At 57.0% G+C, this 24,319-nt stretch overlaps 1 protein-coding gene across 2 annotated transcripts; it reads left to right on the top strand.

Annotated features, from left to right (window-relative positions):
- Positions 1-2,421: 2,421 nt before the first annotated feature.
- Positions 2,422-23,822, top strand: NDST1 (N-deacetylase and N-sulfotransferase 1). 2 transcript variants are annotated; one of them, XM_049829538.1, is made up of 15 exons: positions 2,422-2,511; positions 14,202-15,114; positions 15,713-16,195; positions 16,404-16,491; positions 16,720-16,874; positions 18,001-18,186; positions 18,570-18,698; positions 18,875-19,057; positions 19,292-19,388; positions 19,543-19,666; positions 20,143-20,317; positions 20,573-20,743; positions 21,593-21,702; positions 22,589-22,691; positions 22,805-23,822. In XM_049829538.1, the coding sequence occupies exons 2-15, from the start codon at positions 14,605-14,607 to the stop codon at positions 22,922-22,924; spliced, it is 2,634 nt and encodes an 877-aa protein (XP_049685495.1). In that variant the 5' UTR covers positions 2,422-2,511; positions 14,202-14,604; the 3' UTR covers positions 22,925-23,822. The 2 variants fall into 2 exon arrangements, with proteins under 2 accessions (XP_049685495.1, XP_049685494.1); XM_049829537.1 differs by lacking the exon at positions 2,422-2,511 and adding an exon at positions 5,272-5,400.
- Positions 23,823-24,319: the final 497 nt, after the last annotated feature.

Genomic DNA, 24,319 nt, shown 5'->3' with positions numbered 1-24,319 from the left:
AGTGGGAAGCGACTGGCCTGACCTGCAAAGGCCCCGGCTCCGGGCTTCCCGCAAGCAGGAAATTTTGGCGCTCAAATGTCACTGTTTCGGTGGCTGCATCTTGTTCCCATTAGCCACCAGACCAGTGGTCTTACTGGTGGCCTTGAAACAGAGACTGGAGCTGGAAGAGGCCAAAACTCTCCCCAGAGGCTGAACCCTTGCTTTCTGCCTGGTACAGAGCAGAATCTGCAGTTGGGGCTCTAAGACAGCTCCAGGCCCCTCAAAATGGCATCTTTCCTCTATAGCCCCGGCAAAGAGAAATTCGGGGCCCCGAATGCAGCCATTCACAGGTACAAAAAAAAAAAAAAAGGTTTTCCATTTGCTTTTGAGGCCGTTTTTAGTTTCAGAAAGGCAGTTTGTGCATGCACACATGTAAAATGATGTGTCAGAAACAGGCGTAAGAAGATTAAAAAAGAAATCTCCAACGCTGAAGTTAAAGCACTTAAGGAATTGGCAGAGACTTCAAGAGCTGGTTTCTGGTCCTAATGAAGTCGGTGGCAGTGCTGCCACGGACTTCAAGGGGACCATAATTTGGCGGTAACTCAGTAGGGAGCTGAAAGTGTTGATTAATAAATTGGAGACAATGCGGAGGAAAGCCGCTGAACTTCTTTCCGACAGATGTGCTGAAGAAGAGCCTGCAAGTTAGAAGCATGCAAGAAAGGAACTGGTTTCCTTTGTGTTTGCAAACAGAAGATAGGCAAAAAAAAAAGAAGCTACCTGATACTCATGTAAAATGGTAGAGCTGGTATTAATAAATACCAATGCCTTTCTGAGCAGCCTTCTGTTTCCAGTGAGTAGGTCATTCTTTTAAAAAAAATGTATTAGCAAATGCCAGACCAAGAATTCAACAAATTCCTTTTTCTCAGAAGTAATTATTCAGTGGAAAAATTTACCGCTGGAGATTGTGGATTCTGCAGATTGTCCTCGGAGTTTGGTGCGTGCCTTTGATTACTCATTGCTGGCTTTTTGCTCAATGATTTGTGCATGAATCTCCCCTGCTAAAACTCCGACGGAGGTTAGCATGGCCTCAGAAAGCTGTTCCCAGTGGAGATACATTTTCAGGCTGAGTTTGCAAATCATTTAAGGCTGAAAAAAAAAATCCCTTTAATACCCTTTACAGCAGTTCACAGTTGAAAAACTTCCTGTTTGTCCCTTTTTTGTTTTCTGAGCTTTCAAGTAACTTTGGGTATGCAAGACATTCAGAGATCTTCAGAGAAAAGGCTTGTGAGGGAACTGAAATGATTAAGGATAAGAAGTCTTTGGCTTCAATGAATGCTTCAGAGTGCATTAGAAAATTTGCAGCCATAATTGCCTGCAATTCTTTGTGTCTCCTTCCCTACGACTTCCTTTCTTCTTTTCTTTTTGTTTGTTTATCTGCCTGTTTCATTTGATTGAAATTGCTTCCTCGCCTCCCGTTAAGTCGGAAGCTCTCCCAGAGCAGGCTGCCAAAACCAAACCCAACAGACCTTCTGCCGCACCTCATCCCGGTGGGCTGGACACGAAACCCGGCGGGGTCTTCTTCGTGCACTGCATCCCTTCTCACGCAGGCGGTGAGACGGGCCCGGGCGGCTCTTGCTGGCGATTAACGTGGGCTCCCTTCCCCTGGACCGGAGCGTGTCTTCGCATGCCAGCAGAGCCCCCGGCAGCCTCCATGAGGAGGGCAGGGGCAGGAGCGAAGCGGATGAGCCGTGTTAAGCTTGTTTTTTCCCCTCTCTGAGGAATGAAGGGAATTTTGTGTGTGTGCGTTGCAGGTCAGGGGGCAGCCAGCCTGTGGCTCAGATGCGTACCTTGAGCTTGTCTTGGAGTCAGGGTGGAAAAGCTGAAACGATGTGATGTACCGGCGCTCCGAAATCAAACCCGGGTTCTGCGGCTGGGGAGGAGGATGGGGACAACCTCAGGCTTAACTGGCTTCAAAAATCTGACACGAAGGGCGCGCGCGTGTGCGCGCACGCTGGCAGAAAGACAAAAGGACTCTTTCTGGGAGACATCAGCCTGGCACCCCAGTTACACCAAACCCGCTGCCTGGGCCTTATCCTTCGGGACACCCCGCGGGGGAACAGCGGTGGAGAGCAGGGACCTGGTGGGGAGCATCGCCGGTGCCCCAGGCCCCTGGGGGGATGGAAGGAGCCCTCCCGTCGGGAGGCGATCGTCGGGAGGCGATCGCACGGCCCATCCTCATCCCCCCCGTGCCCCGACGGGGCTCTCCTCTCAGGGGGCCGAGGACCAGGCAGCCCTCCCCGCCCTCCCGTTTTCGGTCTCTGCCGCCACCCGGCGCCCTCCCCGGGGCAGGCGGTGCTCCCCGGGCCGTGCCGTGCCGTGCCGGGCGGAGGGGGAGGCGGTGCCTGGCCGGGGCGGCGGGCGGGACGCGCCGAGCGGGGCCGGGCCCAGCGGAGCCGAGCGGAGAGGCGCGGGCGGCGGCGGCGGCGGTGGTGGCGGCCTGGCGGAGCGGCGCCGGCCCGGCCGGGCAGGCAGGTAGGGACTGACCGGGGCGGGAGGAGGAGGAGGAGGAGGAGGAGGAAGAGGCGGCGGCGCAGACAAAGGGCGGCCGCGGGAGCGCGGGCCGGGACCCGCTGGGCCTTTGCACCGCCGCCGGGCCGGGCTGGGGCGGGGGAACCGGGCCCCGTCGCCCTTCTCGCCGTCCGTCCCCCCCCCCCCTCAACTCTCGGGCACAGCGGCTTACCCCCGCGCCCTCCCTCCCATCCCCTCGGTAAGGTCCCCGCGGTGCCCGGACCCCCTCGGGACGAGCCGGTCGGGGCCGGGGGTCCGGCGGGGCCTGCCCGGGGTGGAGCGAGGGGTCCGGCTCCGGAGCCCACCTCGCCCCGAGGCTCCATCGAGCCTCATATCCCGCCCCCCCCTCCTCACACCGTATCTTCCCACCCATCCCTCCTCCGCCGGTGCGCTGCACGGCGTGGGGTGGGGGGGGCTCTGGAGGAGGACACGAAGCCCGGAGGGGTGATCAGGGGGTGCCCTCGCCCCGCCGCTACCCCGGCATCCCACCTCGGCGTCGGGCACAGCGGTGCAGCTGGCAGGGGTGCAGGCTGCCGCTGGGAAAGTCGAGGCCGAGCTGCAGCGCGGGCACCGAGGGCGCGGGGTGCCAGGCCTAAAGCGTCCCCGCTCCGGAGGAGCGCGAGTGGCGTTAGTTAAAAATAATAAGGGGTTGAAGGAGATCGGGGCGGTGCGGCCGAGAGCCGGTTTGGCGGTGCACGCCTTCTGCGTGGCAGGGCTCGGCTGGTCTGGCTGGGATCCCCGTAAAGCACCTTATCACCCCTCCTGGAAGAGGTCCGAGCATTTACCCAGCCACCGGTGAACTCCTGGGCCTCTCGTGCATAACCGTATTTATTATTTCCCTCAAGTCTTTTGGTTTTTTTGCCTCCACCGCTGCACAGGCAGGCTGTCCCCGGCTTATGGGGGCAGCCCCTGATGCCCGGCGATGCAGAAGCCGCGCCAGCTTGGCCACCTTTCGGCATCGCCTGGAAGGCTTTGCTTCCCATCGAGGCTGGTGCTCGCTCCCAGCACTGCGATCGCATCCCAACGCCGGGGGCTCTCCCTTCCCGCGGTCCCAGCCAGCTGCTGCTGCTGCAGCACACCCTGGGGCTGGTCTTCTTCTCGCTACCGGTGCTCACAGGGTTGGGAAGCCGGCGCCTTGTAATGCCCCTTTGTCACCGACAGCCTTGAAACAGCGGCTCTTCCTGCAGCAAAGCAGCATCTTTGTTACTTTAATCTTGATAGTGTTTTTTACCGGGGCTGGGCTGGCGCAGATGGGGAGGCGAGCAGCCCTGTGCCTGCTCTGCTCAGCTGCGCATGGGGACCATGGCCGAGGAAGTCGTCCTTTTCCAAATAAAACAACCAGGACGAATTCAGTAGGAAATAAGTTCCTTGCTTCTAAGTGAACTTGCCGTGGGTGGAGAAGAAGGAAATTAAACAATAGAAAAAACGTGCGGGGCTTTATACGGCAGGAAAAAAACCCCAACCTTGCTGGCCTCTGGCGGGATGGCCGAGCATCTTCCCTTCACCCATGTCAGTGCTCCTTTCCAGCAAGGATGGCAAAAGCAATGGCGATGCTCGTGTTTCCTGACACCCCTCCATACCTGGAGCATCTGTGCATGGGTGCGGGGAAGCCAGGACCTCCCGTGGTGCTGTCCTGCTGGTCCCCAAGCCACCCCGCATGGTCACCTTGCTTGGACCCGGTGCATGCTGTGGCAGCCCCACTGGCTGCAGCCCCCAAATTCCTCCTTTCCGACCTGGAGCTGCCGGCACTGGGCACAGATGCTGGCGGTAAAGCTTACACACGCAAAGCCTTTCCCGCTTCCTGTGCCTTTGGGAAGCTGATGGGTCTGGTCTGGTTGTGTTTGGGTGGGGATGGAAAACCCATCCCAGCCAAACAGACTTTTTATTACGGGTTGTTTTGGTTTTTTTCCCCCTTTTCTTTCTGTACGGCGCTGTCAGTACTCTAGAACAGGACATATTTAATGCGCTGTTGGTGGTAATTTAAACAGAAGAAAAAAGATGCCTCACAAGTCGAAAACTAGGCTGGAACGAAGAGGGAATGATTAATATTTTGTTCAGTAGCATGTCATGGTGAAGTATGGCACAGCTGAGTGTGTCCCTGCTGCAGAGTGTCACCGGCACCGCCTGCCCCTCTCCGCCTGCAGTCTTTTATAACCAGGATTGATTTTAGGGGTATCTCTGGGTGCCTGAGCTAGGGACAGAGGGCTGTGGTCCCACCGAGCATCCCTTCTTGGGGGCTTCTGGCTGGGTGCTGGAGGTGGAGCTGCTCTCTAGGCTGTTCATGCTCTGGGGCAGGGTTGTGGAGGGCTTTTGCTTAAAAAGGATTTTGCAGAATTTCACCTCCTAGATGTACCTTATTGAGTTGGGTTTTTATTTTTGGCTGTTGAGGTAGAGCCTGCTAGAGTGAGGTGAGGACTTAAGGCAGAGAGAGAAGCAAGATACTAAGTTCCTATATATCACAGTTGCTTCATGGCCACGGAGGGCTGGAGTTCCATTCTATCTCACCCGTGTTTCCAGCCCTGCTCTTGAAGGCACTTCAGGGCCTCAGGACTGCCCCTGGCTTCCTTAGGTGTTTTTGGCCAAGGTGGTGGCATTGCTTTGTGCGTTTCTATAATGTGCTATCGTCACGTGCGTGCCGGTGGCTTTGGAGCCTGCGACAGGGGAAGGAGGACCCGGGTGGAGGGAAATCGTGATGCTGCTTTCTTGGAGACCACCTCACAAACCTCGGGGGCTGTGACACCTCGGTCCCCAAGTGCCTACGGGAGATGGTGCTCCCTGCACCCCGCCTCTGTGCCCGTCCCCAGCTGCGGAGGAGCAGGGCAGCCCTCGCACCGGGACCCCTGGAAGGGCTCGGTGAGTCACACAGCGCGGATGCGGGGAGAGGGCGGCCTGTAGCTTATGATTCATGTTGTTTTCCTGCAAAAGTCACCGACTGTAATGGCAGAGCTTGCAGAAGACGAATCAATATTGAGCCGTAAATCCCGCACGTGACTGCCGGCCGGGTGATGAGGGGGCTGGGGTTGGGAGCGCCTCGGTTGCCGCGTCCTCCCCAAAAGCAGCAGGACCTTGCTGCAGTCCTCTGCCCGGGGAAAGGGACAAGATCCTCAGCACTACCTTCAGGTGACACGAGCCTTCCTGGAGGGGTTTAGGAAGGTCAAGAGATCCCTAAATGTGGGATATCCCGGGAGGAGCTGTCCTGGTATTTGTGCGAGGGGCGTGCCCAGAGTTCGGTCTGGTCCAAAACTGTGGAGGTGCAGGTTGTCTTGGAGAGACTGAGACTCTCTCCCAGGGGCTCTGCCCTGTTGCCCCCCTTCTGGCAGGGAACCCCAAGCATTGTGGAAATCTCATCACTGATGTAAAGCCGGGAAGAAGTGTTTTCTGTCTCTCTGGGCTTGAGCATGTTGAGGGTTGAATGTACAGTGAGGGGTGTCCCTCTAGGCTCCCTCCGCCACATGGGGAGGTGTGCGTCTCCCCTGACAGCTCTATGTATGGTCCGGAAAGATGACAACCCCCAGGGTGTCCCTGCTCCTTGGGGGGTAGCCTGCTGCTCTCTTGGCTCTGCCTCCAGTGCCTTGGCCTTGGCCTCGGCAAAACCCGATGCCTTCCAGCTACTTGTCAGCATCTTGCTGAGTATCCCACTTCCCTTTTGACCACCCTCTGCTTCTTAACAGCCTTATACAGCCCAGCAGCCCCAGGGCTTGGAGCCTGAAGCAGTGTTAGCAGCTTAAAAAAAAGAGATGCGTTAAGAAGTGTTAATGGCACAGTCCTGAAATACAGCTGCAAAACGCTGTCGATGCCTGAAGTCTAAACGTATGGCTCAGGCCATTTTATATCTCCTCCACCAGCCTCGATCCATCCCTTGGCTGTGCTGGTGCACTGCTGGCCTCATGGATTTACATCGGAAAGTGGGATCAAGGCTGGGAGGGAGGGAGGCTGTGCGTGGTACTTGGGATGGGGATGCTTTGCCTGATGGCTGGGTGGGAACTTGGGAGCCCACCTGAGTGGGGAATGTCCCCAGGTAGAGAGGCCAGGAGTGGTGCGGTCCCCTGGCCCAGCTGGCCGGTGGGATGTGAAGCAGCAGATGTTACTGGTGGTTTATTAGCTCTCACCGGCTGAAAGCATGAGCTGGTGTGCGTGGGACAGGCAGTGCAGCACTGGGATGGAGGCGCAGGTGGGGCATCACAGGTTGGTTCCTCAAGCATTTGCTTTGCTTGGAGCCCCTGCAGAGGAGAAGGAGAGGACAGGGCTGATGCTGTAGCCTGGGAGCAGGTAAACTAAAGCAACAGGCTTCCTGTGGACGTGCCACTTGGTTCGTGCAATCTCAGACACAGATCTGGGAATAGGGGAGGCAAGAGGCAGCTTGGGTGCCAGCAGCCCCAATGCTGTGCTTGCTGGGGGCAAGCGTGGGCTTTACCAGCAGTGTCTTAGAGGGTGAAAACAAAACAGATCTTGCAAGTGTCTCCTGTACTCTGCACCTGTTCCTGCTCTCTGCATGTCCCCTGGGCTGGTGAGCATTGCAGCCTCTGGTACTTTTTAAGGGTGGCAAAGTTTGCGTGCAGAGGTAATGTCTTTTATTAGCCTAACTAATACCTTTAGGAAAAAACAGATGTGCTCTTGGACCTGAGGAATGCCTGCGTGCTCAAAACATGTCAGTTTTTCCAACTGTGTCCGTTGGTCTAATAAAAGATCTGACCTCCGCCTGGCCCGGCCACGACCTTGGAGCTGCTGGCCCCGGGAGCATCCCACCCGTGCGTCAGTGTGCACTGCCCGGCCCTTCCCCAAAGGACCTGCCAGCCCAGGAGCCATCGCCGGAGCATGCTCATGCTCACAGCAGGCGCTTACCTTCTAATTCCATACCGGCTGCGATCACTCAGCCCCTTGGGTGCTCTGGGCTCTTGGAGGGGTCTGTCCTGGCAGACTGCAGGGAAGTGGAGGTCAGCTGTGGCTCAGCAAAGCATCAGGGCATCAGGCAGGATGGATGCAATCTGGCAGGAGCATCCTTGGGAGCCCCTGGGAGGAGGGGGCAGCTCGTGCAATGCTCCATTCTTGCAGGGATTTCTCCTGAATGCAGGTGCCAGGGTGTCAGTTGCTTTCCATGAGCTGGGTCATGCTGTGGTTTTATGGATGCTGCTTTGCAAAAGTGCTGTTTTGGGGCCAGGTTAGCACTCAGCAGGGCAGCCTGCGCACCCCAGAACAGCTGGCAGTTAGTTCTTCTGTGGCAGGGTGGACCTGCTCTTCTACTGACTCTGACTTCAAATTCCCCGTAATGGGAAGCTGTCAAGAAAACGAAGCAGCTGGCCTGTCCCGTGGGGCTTGCAGTGCTGCCGTGGCCGTGGGGGGGAATTGCTGCTCTCCATGGTCAAGCGTCACCCTCGCGCTTGCGGCAGGACCAGCATCTCTGTGAGGAAAATCTGGCCAAGCAAAGTGTTGGAGGCAGCAAAAGGTGGTGTTGAGGGGTTTTCAGTCAGTGTTTTTTTGGGTACGAGTCCTCGTGCGACCAGTCGGTGAGAGCACAGGCTGCTGCTCCAGCAAAATGTAGAAATTCACTTGAGATTATTTTCCCCTCATCCTTTTTCTTTTTAAAATACTTGGAATTCAGGCCCTGCTTATCCAGAAAGGCTCTCAGTCGCTTGGAGAGCCACAGGAACCGACATGGCACATTTCAAAGCAGGAAAACCCGATTCATTGAGTGGATTTTCCCCCCTCTGCAAACCCACTTAAAATTCATGGAGAGTTTTGTCAGTAAGAACCTGTTTCAATTAACAGACAAAAGAAACTCTCCTCGTTAAGCGCCTCTTTCAATTAAGGTTTGGGAGAATTCCCCCAGCTCCGCTTTCTCTGGAGCGAGGCTGTTCCCGAGGATTCAAGGGCAAAAAATACCCATGAGGAGGAGTCACCTGCGAAGGGCTCTGACTTTTTTTTGGGGAGGCAGTGGCACAGCCTGAGCGGTAACCTGGCTGCGGGGTGTCGGGGTGTTTGGTCAGGATGGTGTTGGGGAGCATTGGTGCTGGGGGGTCAGTTATCCAGCCCGGCATCCTTGGGGCATAGGAAAGCTAATGACTGCTGCTAATTGCTGGCCTAGTTTATGGAGGAGGCTGATTTCATGTGGGTGTTGAGAGATGGGGGGAGAGTGTGGAGAGGTGCTTTTTGAGATCAGGGTGCTCTTCCAGATCAGGGTGCTGAGGAAAAATGGGGGTGGCAGCCACCGGTCCTCAAGGATCAGAAATGGGGTGATGTCCCCGGGGGGTTCCTCTGTACAGCCTTGCTGTTGGGGGCTGCAGCACGTTGGGGCTGGGGAAGGGGCTGGGAGACAGGTTAGCAGGGGCAGCACTTGGGGAGTGGAGTTTAGACATGGGGTTTGCTAAAGCTGGTCTTAAAAGCCCCATCAGTCAGGCTTGCCAGCTGCTCTGCCACTGAAAAAGTTTTAATCACAGGCTTCCAGAAACTTCACCCAGTTCTTTGGGGTCTTGTGTGGTTTTTTTGTTAGGGTTTTTTCTCCCCTAAAAATTTAGCAAATCTTTGCAGCGATTTGCCTCACATTGAACCTTGCCTTTCCATCCCTCTGCAGGGAAAGAACCATTTTCATGATTGTTTTTTTGAAAAAAACCTGAGAAAAATATTACTTTTATCTTTTCCAGTAAAACTGAAGTCCTAACAGGGCTTTCTGGGTGAAAAAGATCTCTTCCAGAGCTAGGCGCTTTGGCCAAAAATAACTTTTTAAAAGTGAAGATCTTTGACCACTTTCACTGGGCTCATCACTTGTCTTCATTTCTTTCCTACGCAGGTGGTGGGCAGCCGGAGCCAGAGGTTTATTTTCAGAGGGGAGCGAGGTGTCGAGGGGAAACTTGGTTCAGCAGCAGCAATCCAGGTGGATGCTCTGACTGCTCATTTCTGGTCAGGCTTTATAAATCAGATCTTAAAGTGCTGAGGAAAAGGGAGGATTTTCCTGCTGAAGTCCTCCTGGGGTGCAAATGCTCCAGACCTTGAATAAATTGGGGATAAATTTTCCCGGTCTTCCCTTGTGTTTGCTCCTATCCAGCCTCTGCGTGGAGGGGAGAAGCTGAGCTGGGTGGGTTTGGGGTGGGAGCAGTGCCAGTGGCTGCCTGCCCCTACCTGTTCCTGCCTGTCCCAAGGGTAGCTGCTGGGGCTGCCGTTGTCCTTCTTTAATTTTGCACCTTTTGGGCACTGGTCTCCTGAGGAAAGCGGCACTGGGGCTGTCCCCCTGCCAGCAGCAGGGTGTTTTTCTCCCTGATGTGTTGTAACTACTGTTTGCAAAGCGCTTAAGCAGCCTGTGTAATCTACCGCTAAGACGCTCCTTATCTGGCATTATAAAACTGCACCGGTGGTGCGCGGGCAGCCTCAGCGAGAGCGGGTGGTCGGGGTGAGCTCGTTTCTGCTCATTTCTGTCCTTCTGCTCATTTTCCCCTTTCTGTCTGCTCCCCATCCCTCTCCCCTGCCCTGACAGCCTGGGTTTGCAGCCTGGCAGGAGGCAGCTGGATCTCCGTACAGCTTGTGCCTCCATCCGTGTCTCTTTGGGCCCATCCTAAAGTACTCCCAACTCCTTGCAGGTATTTCCAGTCGCAGTTTGGGTTGCTGCCATTCAGTTGATAAAGGTAGCAGTGCTGAGGTAGGTGTTTAAAGGCAGGATTTTCATGCCAGTTACTTTTTCATTTTCAAAGCAAGCTCCCCTGTCTTAAGCTCGCAGTTGTCTCTTGAATAATATGGTGGCATTAATCTCCTCTCTAAGGACGTGCTTAGCTCAGTGGTTTTAGATCTTCAGCCCTCTAAATATTACCAGTGGAGTGAAGGGGATTCCCTCTAGAGGGAACTTAAACCTATTAATAATAATTTAGCTGCCTTTTGTGCATCTTTATAGGTAGTCTGTGATTCCTGGGGCTGCAGGGCACCACTGAGGATGCTGGCGAGGATGCGTGAGGTGTGGGAGAGACAGCAGGCATGGTGGGCTGAGCACTGTCACCCCGCTGGGGACCTAGGTCTCAGCCTGGCCGAATTTAGATCTTCCAGTAGCCTTTTGCCATCAAATGTCCAAGTAGGAGATGAAGCAGATGTGTCGGTGGGGCTGAGCCAGCTGCGTGCCCTTCAGTGGTCGGATACTGGAAGGGAAGCGTTGGAGCGAGCAGAAGCTATTGCAAATCGCTGAGCTGGGCGATGCAATTTAGCATCCTGCTTCTAAATCCTCCTCCATCCAGGCTTAACCCCCAGGGCTGGCTTACATGGAGAAGTGGAGCTGGGGTGGTGACAAGGTGATTACCCAGCCATGCCAGCGTGGTGGGGCTCTCCCTGCGGTGATGAGGAGTGAGGAGCAGAGGTGCCCACCTGAAGGGTGCTGGCGGGAGAGGAGCAGGGTGACCTATCTGGCTCTGGTGTTTAGGATGTGGCCCCATCTCTGTGGGTTGAATGTTGGGGGTCTGTGAGCTACTAGAGTCAGGGGTTGGGGTCCTTGCACATGCAAGGTCTTGGGGTCTCTTTGCCATGAAGGCGGATGCTTGCTTCCTCCCTCGCAGCCCTTTCCAAAGTGGTGCAAGAGAGATGCATGAGCAATTTCTTGCCATGTCATACCCGTGGTTTTGAGCTCACCTCCCATCCCTGGGCTTGGGGCAGTTTGTTTATCTGACAGCTGGGACTTGTGAACTGCCTGATTTTTACTGCTTGCACCTGTGGCCGCACCTATTGCACCCCCCCGATAAATCAAACCCTGCTGTGGTTCTCTGCTGGGACCGCCGACCCTCCTCTCTCCTCTGGGTCTGCTTGCACTTCCTTGCTTATATTTAATCCTCCTGTTGCATCCCTGCAAAATCCCACTGGAGGTTAAAGGGAGAGCGCTGCAAGCCGCTGGCGGAGGCGGTTTCATCCCCTTTCATCCCCTCCAGTGCACCTCTGCTTTTCTGGGGTACAGAGGTTCCCTGGGGACCGTTTGTGGCCAATAACTCTGGCCAGGGGGAAACCACAGCCCCAAAACCACACCAGGGGGTGGATTTAGACAAGGTTTTAAACCATTTTCCCCTTCCTCCTGCAGCTGTCTCAGATTTGACGTGCTGATAGTAAAGGGCTTCCCCGGCCACCCGTTGTGCTCCCTGCCTGCCCCGGCATCAGATCCGGCCCCACGGGTGCTCCAGGCTCCCGGCTGTGCCAGGAAAGCTGCTCAGATGCTGATTGTGTTTGTCAGGGCGGCCGGATTAAGAGCACTGTGGCTAAGCCTCCTTGCCGAGCCTCTTCTCCAGTGGAGCCTGGGCCACGGCTTTGCTCAGAAACCCACCAGAAAACAGCATTTTCCAGGGCTCTTTCTCCTGTGGTCCTTGACATGTGGCTGTGGCTGAGCACCTGTCTGTGCGGTGGGAGCCCGCTGGCGCCGTATGGTGTTTCTGGGGGCCTGAGGTCTGTGTGTTGGACTTGGGCTGACATTTCCAGCTGGTGCCTTTTAAATAACTACTGTGGTTTTAAAAGGCACCTGAGCAGCTTCTAAAAATCAGGTTAAAAAGAAGTTTGACTCTGGCTGTCACCTTGCCAGCTCTTGTGGTGGTTTTTTTCTATTTTACCATCGTGTTTCCCTTTTTGTTTTAGAAAAGCTGTTGGTCTCGAGAAATTGTTTTGTGCTCTTGGTCCTAAACCTGCTTCCTTCTCTGGCACAGAGCTGTCAGCTCTCCCACTGCTGCTGGGGATGTGCAGGGGTTTGCTGGGCAGCATGCAGCCAGCACCCACTTGTGTGGGGAAAACCCTGAGCCAGAGTATCCCCGCCCCACAGCATCAGCCCAAACCTCTCAGCATCCTCCCCGTGCAGGGTTTTCTCCGGCAGCAAACCGGCAGAGCAGGATTCCTGCCTGCTTTCTGCCTCGGCGACGGGTTTGTGGGGTAGGATGCTGCCTGCCCTGGTCCCGGCTCACACCTGGCTGCTCCGGGGGTCCGGTGCTGGCTCCCTGCCCGGGCAGGCGTTGCCTTTGTGCTTTGACGTGGCAGCCTACCTCCCCGGGGAGAGTCAGCCAGCGTCTGCCTGGAGATGCTGTCTCCAAAGCCTGATCATTAAATACTGTAATTAAAAGCACTTAGCAGAGGGTGGACTAATGAAGCCCCCTTGAAAATGGCAGGTGATGTAGGTGCAGGGCCCTGTTCCCATCTGCTCTGTCTCGTGGAGGGTAGTGTGGGGATGGACATGCGGTCCTGCCCATCAGCCACCGGCTCCAGGGCTTGGCATCAAACCCACTGGCTGTCACTTGCCTGCTCATCACCATGGGAATGCAACTGCCAGCACCCACCATTCCTAAAAGATGAAAGAAACGGAGGGAGAGTGGGATGGCGTGGCCAGGATGCTTGAAAATGTGGTCCTGGCTCTCCGCATCCCTAGGGATGGTACCTGGGCAGGGGAGCCTTCCTCTGCACGGGCACATCCCTAAAATCAATGTCCCCGTGCACTTCTTCTTTCGGACCTGGAGAAGTGCCCTGCTCCGATACCCCAGCGGGAGTGTTCTGGGGATGCTGAAGGCCCAGCCCCACTGGAGGGGAGGAAAGAGTGAGTTGGGGCAGGACACATCTCAAGGGGCCAAGGAGTGAAGGTGCATCCTCTCTTGGTCCTGCCTGGAGATCATCCATGTGCACAGAGATAAATTACAAATAAATAAAACCGGGTGCTCTGCCGTACCTGGCATGGCTGATGGAGACAGTGATGGAGGCTGGCTGCTGTGGCGTCTGGGGGGGCCTGGGAAAAGCAGTGCCATGCTGGCAGGGTTGGGAAGCGGGGCCTGAGCAGGGCTCACTGCAGGGAAGGGCAGGGATGACAGGATTACCCTGCCAAGCCTCAGCCTCTAATCCATGGTACCGTTCAGCCGGCCACGTTTAATCCCGTTACTTGCCCGGCTGGTGTCTGTAGGGCAGCCGCTCAGCTGCGGTGCCAGTGGGGCACAGGGAGCTCTCCTGGGGAGGAGCAGGGACTCCTGCCCTTGTCCCCATCGCTGGTGGTGAGTTTGGGGACAGTGCTGTGAGCCGTTGTGCCAACATGTTTATTTTTTCCTTAAAAACACTGGCTGCATCAGTGTCCCCCCCGCCAGGGCAGCTTTACTTCCCAGCAAGTGGTGCCCATCCGTTTTTTCTTCCTTTCTTTTCTTTTTTCAAATAGTTCTTTCACAGGGAAGGGAAAAAAATATTCCCAAGGTCTCTTCAGCTCCATGTAGGCACTCCTGCGTGCCAGTCTCGGTGACCTTGGCTGGCGGCTCCCAGCTCGGCCTCGTGCCGCCCAGTTGGCCAGCTGCCCGTGTCCCTCCCCGCCAGCCAGGCTGGGCGATGGGGGGCTCGGACCCCCACACCCCCGTTCTCCTCTCTGCAACCTGGCTCCCGCTGGGCAAACAGGAGGAGTGGGGCTGTTTCTCTGGCTGCTTTGTGCAACGGGGACTCTCCATAGCACCCCGGTGATGGTGCTGCTCTCCAGGCACACGCCGCAGCCGGAATCCCACGGCACGCGTGCGCGCTGCGCTCCCGCCCCATCCCCGGCACCTCCAGGAGCTCGCGGTGCTCTTGCGGCAAGCTCCGGCATGCCGGCGAGCTCGACGAGGCATCCGCCAGGGCCGCCGCGCTGGCGTAAATAAAAGCGACGGTGTTGGTACCGACACCGTCCGCTCCCCGCTCATCCTGCCTCTCTCTCGCAGGGCGCCGCGTGGAGCCGGGGGACCGGGGGCACCTCGGGGAGCCGCCATGCCCGCCCACCCGCCACGAGCTGCGCCAAGGCCGCCCGCCGCCCCCTCGCCCCGCTGAGGCCATGGGGCCGCTGCTGCCGCCGCTGCCGCCACCACGGGGATTTCGGCTCGGCGAGGGGACTCTCGGTGCGTCTGCCATGGTGACATGAAGCGGACGGCGAGGGACGCCGGACTGCTGGAGGGGAGAGAGCCTGCACAGGCGGCCTGCTAGTATTTTAATTTATTAGTAGTATTCAATTTTATTTTGCCTATTATTTTTTTTTGGTTGGTGGGTTGCTTCTTCCCCTCCCCGGGGCTCCCGAGGGGAGGGGGTGGGCAGGGGAGAGGGGCCCCACCTCGCCCTGCGGATGCAAGGATGACTGTGCTGGCCAGGGCCCGGCGGGGTATCCGGCAGCTCTCTCCGCAGGTGGTGTTGCTCCTGCTCTTCGCCTTCTGTCTGCTCAGTGTTTTCGTCTCTGCGTATTATTTATATGGGTGGAAAAGGGGCTTGGAGCCCTCCGGGGACGTGGCGGGGCCGGACTGTGATGAGCCTAAGGTCGCCCCTTCCCGCTTGCTGCCACTGAAGACCCTCAAGGTGGCCGACTCCTCCCGCACGGACCCCTTGGTGTTGGTCTTCGTGGAGAGTCTCTACTCCCAGCTTGGCCAGGAGATCGTGGCCATTTTGGAGTCAAGCCGCTTCAAATACAGGACAGAGATTGCCCCGGGGAAGGGGGACATGCCCACGCTGACCGACAAGGACCGGGGACGCTTTGCGCTCATCATCTACGAGAACATCCTCAAGTATGTCAACCTGGATGCCTGGAATCGGGAGCTACTGGACAAATACTGTGTGGAGTATGGCGTGGGCATCATCGGCTTCTTCAAGGTAAGGGGGTGTGCAGGGTGAGCCGAGACCCCACGGCCAGGCTGGGTGTAAGCGGGGGGCTCTGGGGTCTTGCTGCCCTGCAGGGACTTTGCCCTCCTCTTGCTTTGTGCAAGCAGCGTGAGTTGGTGTGGACCCAGCCTGCAGCCTGGCATGGGGCACAGGCTTCTAGCAGAGGGCACTATCTTAATCCTCTCCCTGTGGAAGGGCTGTGTGGCCCCTGGGTGTTTTGGGGGTAAAAACACACCTCTGGGATCAGTCCAGTTGCTTTTAGCATCCCGTTTCCCAGCAGTGACCCTTGCTGGGGTTCGCCACAAGCATGAGCAGGTATTTTGCTCGGCAGCCCTCTGCCCTTCTCCGGCCTAGGGCTCGCAGCCCCAGGGGGTTTTGCATGTTGGATGTGAGCAGAATTGAGCGTGCGAGGGGGACAAGGGCACCCCATGCTCAGGAGAGGAAGGAGGGGGACCCGGCACTCGGATCTCAGGGGGTAGGGAGCCGCCTTCCCCCTTGCCATGGCTGATGGTCCCCCCTGCCTGCACAGCCAGTCTGGGCACTCGTCCCCAGCGTCCTGTCTCCTTTAGCCCTGTTTTCCCCCATGCAGGCCAACGAGAACAGCCTGCTGAGCGCCCAGCTGAAGGGCTTCCCCCTCTTCCTCCACTCCAACCTGGCGCTGAAGGACTGCAGCATCAACCCCAAGTCGCCCCTGCTGTACATCACGCGCCCCAGCGAGGTGGAGAAGGGCGTGCTCCCTGGGGAGGACTGGACCGTCTTCCAGTCCAACCACTCCACTTATGAGCCGGTCCTCCTGGCTAAGACCAAGTCAGCCGAGTCCATCCCGCACATGAGCGTGGATGCGGCGCTGCACACCACCGTGATGCAGGACCTGGGCCTTCACGACGGCATCCAGAGGGTGCTTTTTGGCAACAACCTCAATTTCTGGCTGCACAAGCTCGTCTTCGTGGACTCTGTCTCCTTCCTGACAGGCAAGAGGCTCTCCCTGCCCCTTGACCGCTACATTCTGGTGGACATTGACGACATCTTTGTTGGCAAGGAGGGCACACGCATGAAGGTGGAAGATGTCAAGGTGCGGCTGTGATGTCCTGGCTGGGTGGGCAGAGGATGTGTGGGGCTGGGTACTTGTACCTGCTCTGGGATGCTCCAGGGATGAGCTTTCCTGGCCCCGTGGGAGCCCCTCTGCGAAGCTCTCAGGGACATGGGTCCTCACCCTGGTGTGGCAGCTGTCCCCGTGGCCACGTGCTGAGGACATCTTGCTTTCTTTCCCACTCTCCCAGGCGCTGTTCAACACGCAGAACGAGCTGCGCACCCACATCCCGAACTTCACCTTCAACCTGGGATACTCAGGGAAATTCTTCCACACGGGTGAGGAGGGCAAGGGCATCGCTTTGCGTGTTGGTGCCGTATGGCTGGTGTTGAGGCACAAACCAGTGCTCAAAGAGGCCAAAATTGGGGCTGCAGGAGGGTCCTTGGGCATCCCACCCTGCTGCCCCCCATCACCCAGTCACTGAGAGGGGCTCCCCCTCCCTCTGCCCCGGCTGCTCACACATGGCTCCGTGTGCCGGGTGGTGACAGCGAGCATCATGCCCGCAGGTACCGATGCTGAGGATGAAGGTGACGACCTGCTGCTCTCCTACGTGAGGGAGTTCTGGTGGTTCCCCCACATGTGGAGCCACATGCAGCCCCACCTCTTCCACAACCAGTCGGTTCTTGCCGAGCAGATGACCTTAAACAAGAAATTCGCTGTCGTGAGTAAGATGCTGCTGGTGGGAGCGCTCATGGTGGGGGGAGGATGGGAGAAGGGGGGTGAAGAGGGGACCCAGGTGACGGTCTCTGCTTGCTGGAGCAAAGGGACCTGGTGACATTAAGTCATGTCCCCCACATTGCAGCTGAGCAGGTAAATCCATTTATAGGCTAGTACCTGGAGCAAAAGGATTTATCTGCTCCAGCCAACTTGCTGCTGTGGCACCGAGCTGCCCTGGTGCCTGTTTGAGGGGAGACATCGTCTGTGCATTGTAGCCGTGCCCGACTGGCCCAGCACCGTGGGGGATGCAGAGGTCCAATCCAGGGGGGTGCAGGTTGGGTGCTCAGCCTGGCACAGTTTGATGTTGTGCTGGGCAATGATGTGGGATCCTGGAGTGGTGGCTGTGTGCCGGCAGGCTCCGGCTCATAGAAACTCCCTCTGCAGGCTGAGCTGTCTGGGACATGTTTGGTTTATAAAGGCAGGGTCTGACCTTCAGCTTGGTAAGGTGTTGTCCATCCTCTTCATGTGGCCCTGATAAAGCCAGCATTGAGACCAGATCATGTTGTGATTGACTGGTTTTCTCACAGCTGTCTTGAATCCAAACGAGTAAAGCCAGACCCGGTAATAATAATTGGGTCCTATGGCCTAAGAGAGGGATCTTCAGGCTAACTTGAATTCATTGTCTGATAATTTGAGGTGCTTAATTAGAGAGAGACCAGACCATCCCTATTTGGGATGGGCAGTTGTCAAGCTCAGAATTTCCAGGCTGTTTTATATCTACTGATATAAACCAATTTATAGTCCTGTATAGATGTATCTCTTCATTCTCCGCAGAAAAGCTTTGCTGCTGTTGTTTTGTTGGTGACAGCAGAAATGGCAAGGATGAGGATGGTCCATGTGAAGCAGAGGAGCGAGTGTCCACCCAGCACATCTGCTCCTGGGCTCCCTTTCATGGAGACAGCCCTGGTTAGGAGAGGATGTGTGGGCACAATCCTGCCCTGGTTGCTCTCCAGAGGCACGAATAGACAATTTGTAGTTGGGAATGGGCAGTCCGCTGGGCAGAGATTGGTTTGGGACGTTGTGGTTTTGGGGTCTTCACAGTCACTCGCGCCCCGCTCTCTTCTCTGCAGGAGCATGGTATCCCCACTGATATGGGGTATGCTGTGGCCCCCCACCACTCGGGCGTGTACCCCGTTCATGTGCAGCTGTACGAAGCTTGGAAGCAGGTTTGGTCAATCAAAGTGACGAGCACGGAGGAGTACCCCCACCTGAAACCTGCTCGCTATCGCCGTGGCTTCATCCACAATGGCATCATGGTAGGTGGCCAGGCTTTATATCTGGTGCTTCTCTCCTCTGCCTCCTCAACCAAATCCCAGGACCTCGGTGGATGGTTTCTGGGCAGCTCAGATGCTTTGATTTGAGGGGGCTGTGCCCTCTGCTCATCCTGCATGGAGGAAGCTCGTGTGAGGACAATTTTTGGCTTCTCCGTCTGTCCACCTAGATCCCTTGTGGGTAGCAGGATTCAAGTCGAGGATGGTGAGGGGCAGTGGAGCTAGTCCTGACCTCTGAGGGCTTGAGGACCCCGTTTTAATTGGGGAGGAGAAGGGGACTCAGCCCTGGGTGCCTGGAGGAGGCTGCGTGGCCATTTCATTGTCCTTGCTCCTCCACCTGCTCCATCCATATCTTTCTCTTGCCCCAGGTACTCCCCCGGCAAACCTGTGGCCTCTTCACGCACACCATCTTCTACAACGAATACCCCGGTGGCTCCAGTGAGCTGGACAAAATCATCAACGGCGGTGAACTGTTTCTGACGGTGCTCCTCAACCCTGTGAGTACTGCCATCTGGCTGCCTGGGGACGGATGGACAAGCATCTTTTGCAGACCTGTCTCCCAGCGCTGCCGTGGGAGATGTCCCTGATGTCCTCAGCCAGGATGTGAGCCATCTGCATGGGACAGCTGCCAGGGGAGGCTCTGCTAACCCCTGTTCTGTCCTCTCCATTTCAGATCAGCATCTTCATGACACATCTGTCCAATTACGGCAATGACCGCCTGGGCTTGTACACCTTCAAGCACCTGGTCCGCTTCCTCAACTCCTGGACCAACTTGAAGCTCCAGACGTTGCCGCCTGTGCAGTTGGCACAGAAATACTTCCAGATCTTCTCCGAGGAGAAGGACCCGTTGTGGCAGGTACCTCCTGTGCCTGGAATGGGGGGAACAGCAGGTGTTTCTCCTCTCTGTGGTTCTGTGTGCAGTGCCAGGAAGGAGTTTGCCCTGTAGAGCTGGAAATAACCCCAGGCTTTGCCCTGCTTGCTGAGCAGTATGGTCTCTCTGCATGTCTGCTCAGGCTGGAGGGGGCTGAGCAGTGGTGTGTGGTCCCATCCAGGTTGCCCTGCCTATAATCCTCCCTTCCCTGTGTTTCAGGATCCCTGTGAAGACAAACGGCACAAAGACATTTGGTCCAAAGAAAAGACCTGTGACCGATTCCCAAAGCTTCTTATCATCGGACCCCAAAAAACAGGTGCTTCCCTTCACCCTCAGTGTCGTGAGCATGCCGGCAGGCTTGCCAGGTCCCACCCACACCCCCAAAAAGCCTCTCTCAGCCATCCTGCCCTGAAGCAGAGCCCAGAGGGAGGTTTGGCCCAAGTCAGCTCTCGCTTTCTGTCTGTCCGAAGGAACGACTGCCCTTTATCTCTTCTTGGGGATGCACCCAGACCTGAGCAGCAACTACCCCAGCTCAGAGACCTTTGAGGAGATACAGTTCTTCAACGGACACAACTATCACAAGGGCATCGACTGGTAGGTCTCCGTGCTGTGGGGGCTAAGCTGGGAGCGTCAATTCCTTCGGGAACAGGAACAGCAGTGCCGTGGGGTTTCCCGTCAGCCTTGCAACTGCTGGGTTCTTGGCAGGGGGCACTTGGGTGCTGCAGGGTGGGACGAATCCTGCACGGGCTCTGCCCTATGCCTTCAGGCCATCATACCATCGTGGTTTATCCCTGAGATGTTGTCCGTAAGGCAAAGGACCCTTGTCAGGACTCAGAAGTGCCCTTGGCAGAAGCTGGGCTTGTGTGCATCTGCTACCCCCTGGGGAATCTGGTGAGGCCTGGCCCTCCAGAATGGCCGGGGGGGATTGTGGAGCCCCAGGCAGCATTTCAGACTAGGGGGACTCTGCAGGGTTAGTGCGTGGTACAGTGTTTGAGATGTCACTTGCAAGGGGGGCTGCCAGGGACATCTCGTGGTGCCCATCCGCCTGCCTCATGCTGTGCCTCCCCCAGGTACATGGAGTTCTTCCCCATCCCCTCCAACACCACGTCTGATTTCTACTTCGAGAAAAGTGCCAACTACTTTGACTCAGAAGTGGCTCCCCGGCGAGCTGCAGCCCTGCTCTCCAAGGCCAAAGTCATCACCATCCTCATCAACCCTGCAGATCGAGCCTACTCCTGGTATCAGGTGAGCTGCCTGCCTCTGCCTCTTCCCTGACTTGGGCAGCCCTTTGGGGCGGTGTGAGCCTTCCACCTTCCCTTGGGCCAGGGGCTTCCCTCCAAGAGCTTGGTTTGGGAGGTGGGGTGGCTGTGGGTGCTGCACTTTTTGGCTGAACAAGATGCGTGGGCACACGGCATGGCGGCCTGGGAGCTGCAGCGCCTCGTGGGCAGCCCAGGATTTGGGTTGCCCCAGGAACAAACCTGCCTCACTCATGCCTGACAGCACCAGCGAGCTCATGACGACCCAGTCGCCCTGAAATACACCTTCCACGAGGTGATAACGGCTGGACCCGAGGCTGCTCCGAAGCTCCGGACCCTGCAGAACCGCTGCCTGGTGCCAGGCTGGTACGCCACCCACATCGAGCGCTGGCTGAACAGCTACCATGCCAACCAGGTAGGGATGGGAGCACCCCACTCCTAAGTGGCAGCACCCTAGGGAGCCCCCCCTTACCCAAGCAAGGATGTGGCAGGAAGAGAGCTTGGGTCCAAAGTCAGCTGTGAGGGTGCTCCCATGGGAGCTGCTTTTCTTATACCCTAAGAACCATGAGGGGAAGAGTAAAAGTACTTGGAGAAGGGCCAGAGGGGAGATATTGTGGAAGAAGGAAACCCTTGTAGTGTGAGGTTGGTGACGAATAATGCACGAAGATCTCCTTGTGCCAGTCCTCTGGCAAAGCAGGGTTGAAAGGAAGCCGCAGGGTGGAGGGCTGTGGGTGACTCTGCAGGGGCACTCTTGGCCACAAAACCCCACGGGGCTGCCCTGACTGGTGTCACCACGGCATCGAAGCAGGACAAAAATAGCAGGCAAAGCTGCCCATGGTTCAAGCTGCCTCCAGGGGGAATGGGGCTGGATGCCAGCCTTGCTGTGACCCACATAGTGGAGCGCTGCTGGCCGTCTACAGGCTCAGTCCCTGAAAGATTTTTCCACCATCATTTAACCTTATAAAGTCTATTAGTTGTCTGCTGCTGGTGTAATTGCTGTAATGCAATCCTGGCTGGCCGTGGGTTGGGCAGTGCTGAGCCGAAGCTCTGATGTTGCCTTGGATGGATCCTGGCCCAGACTTTTATTTGCATTCCATTTTCCAACACCCAGTGTAAGTGAACACAGGGGGAAAGGGGACCCTGCACAGGCTGGTGGCAAATTTGGCTCCAAGATGGCAAAAGATGTGGTGAAGGAGTTGTTGCATCCCAGGAGAGCAGGGCTGGGAGCCAGCGGCACCTCACCGCCCTGCCTTGCCCCTTGCAGATCCTGGTCCTGGATGGCAAGCTGCTCCGAACAGAACCTGCCAAAGTGATGGAGACGGTCCAGAAATTTCTCGGCGTGACCAACTTCATCGATTATCACAAGACCCTGGCGTGAGTCCTTCCCTGAGCTTCTCCTTCCTCCAACCTGCTGTTGCTCCCAGTGCAGTGGGTTGGCCCTGGGGACACCCAGCACTGTTCCAAGGCAGCCCCCAGCCCTGAGGCTCACCGCAGAGCTGCTGCTGGTTTTGATGAGACCAGGGTTTCACCTGTGGCCGAACAGCAGCTCCTCATTGCTGCAACCTACACTGGGGTAGCTGCAATCAGAAATAGTGTTCAAACAAGCAACCCGCTTTGCCATGCTTATCCAGACACTGCACCAGGAATGGTGGTGTCACTCTGGGCAGCTCAGGAGCAGCTCTGGGCTCCTGGAGCAGAGTTCAGGCATGCATTTGTGCCGCATGTGACAGTGCTGAGCCCTGGCACCTCAGCTCCTTGTGCACACACTGCAGAGAGCAGCTCTTGATGCTGGCCGTGTGGCACCTCCACAGGTGTCAGCTTGCTCTGAGCCTTCCAGACATTAAAGCCCACCGTGGGAAGCAGGAGCCTCCAGAGCTCCTAGAAAAATAATAATTTACCTCTGCGCAGGGCTTGCCTATATATGTGGCCACTCTGAGTCTGCACCCAGGTGCTGTGGGGCTCTTGAGGGCATCCAGGGCTGAAGGTGCTGCAGAAAATAATAAATCCACATCAACCCCTGTGCTCCCTCAGCGGGGTGATGCAGTGATGAATGAACCTTGGCAGGCTGCTTATTGTGCAGCTGCACGGGGAACCTGTTGTACCGGGGGGTCGATAACAAGATGTTAGCTGGGCTGCGGATTAAAAAGAGATGAAGTGCCCCTGTGCAGGGCTGGGCAGCAGTGGGGCTTGTTGGGCAGCATGCTTGACTGTGGAAGGTGTGCGGGGACAAGAGGGGTGAGGCAGAGCTCTCGCTTCACAGGTTCGATCCAAAGAAAGGATTCTGGTGTCAGCTTCTGGATGGAGGGAAAACAAAATGCTTGGGAAAGAGCAAAGGAAGGAAGTACCCTGAGATGGATTCAGATGTGAGTATGCAGAAAGCCTCCTGGGACAGTCCTGAGCGGGGCCAGGGGTCTATGTCGGGGCAGTGGGCTCAGGGCTGGTCCCCCTGACCCTCTTTTCTGTTCTCCCGTTGCAGTCGCGCGCCTTCCTGCGGGACTATTACAGGGACCACAACATAGAGCTCTCTAAGCTCCTGTACAAAATGGGGCAGACGCTGCCCACCTGGCTGCGGGAGGAGCTGCAGAGCACCAGGTAGCTGCCGCCTGCTGCCCACCCAGCAATACCTGAGCGGGGCTGACCCCTGCACCCAGCGGGACCTTCCTCAGCAATACCCGGCTGCTGCCTTGGAGGGGACCCCCAGGAGCGGGGGGCTGTGCCGGAGGCTGCCCGAGCAGCAGCCTGACTCTGCGATCCCTGCGCTGCATACCCCCATACCCGTTTCTCTTTCATTTTATTTTTCCCTTTTAATTTCTGGGCCTGTCGGTGAGGTCCCTTCCTGCCCCGCTCCGACACGGGGAAGTGGCACAAATTGCCCCTTTCTTTGCCCAAAATGGGCTCCAACTCCCCTGGGCCTGAGGGCTGCAGCAGAGCCATCCCTCACCTCCTGGTCTGAGGGTGGAGGAGCTGCTCTGGGCATGCTGGAGGTGACTTAGCTGAGCTGGAGCAGAGGAACGGAGCTGGTGGAGACCCAAAGCACAGAGGGACCCAGACCCATTCCTGCCATCAGCCCCATGGCAGGGAACAGGAGAGTTTGCTGGATTCCCCCGACACCTACTTGGAAAAGCTGCGAACAAGATGGATTTTTCTTTCAAAGACTCAGGCATGATTTCTTTTGTCATCTCCGTTCATTTTCAAGCTCCTCAACCTCTTGCTCCCCCTCCATGGGCAGCGCGGTGGGACCGTGACCAAGCAGGAGAAGGGGCTGGTGTGCTGGCCCTGGTGTGCTGGCCCCGGCACGCTCCCGTCCCCCCAAGCCCACCCTGCGATCTTGTACACGCGTGGTGTTTCCTGTGGTAAAGCCGAGCGGTGTCCGGCGTCCCCTGGTACGGAGGAGAGCCGGCCCTCGGGGACAGGGTGGACGTTGGGATAACGGCAATTGGAAGGCTGCTGAAACTTCAAACCTCTTGAATATTAAAAGCGAAAGTATTTTAATAATGTTGGGGTGGGGGGGTGGGGTTGGTTTGGTTCCCGTTTTGCAGGGGGTTGTTTTTCTTCGGTGCCAGAATTTGTACCTAAACCCCGAGGGTTTTACGTGATCTCTTTGGTTGTTACATGTGATGTGGACGAAGGTCAGTGGGGAAATGGGGAACGGTTTCCCAGCCGGCGATGTGTCTTTATACCGGTGGTGCCGTACAGAGCTGCAGCCCCGGCTCTGCCTCTCCTGCGCCCTGCCGTGTCCCCTGGGTTTTGCTGCCGGGGCTGGCAAACGAGACCGAGCCATCGTGGGTTTACCAGGATAAAGGCCCAAATTTCCCCTCGGATGGAGCTGCTCCGCAGGGTGCAGGATGGCAGCGGTTGCCGCCGGAGGTGCATGTGGTACCTGGGATGCTGCCCTCGCCTCTAGAGCGGGGCCAGGGCACTGGGGGGGAACGCAGCGTTTCACCCTGGGCGATGGAGGGGCCCCGCTGGCTGCGGGGGTTCCCACCCGGTT

Source organism: Accipiter gentilis, chromosome 26, assembly GCF_929443795.1.
Source record: "Accipiter gentilis chromosome 26, bAccGen1.1, whole genome shotgun sequence".
NCBI lineage: Eukaryota > Metazoa > Chordata > Aves > Accipitriformes > Accipitridae > Astur > Astur gentilis.
The sequence above is the reverse complement of the archived record's forward strand: the minus strand, read 5'-3'. Positions and strand labels throughout refer to the sequence as shown.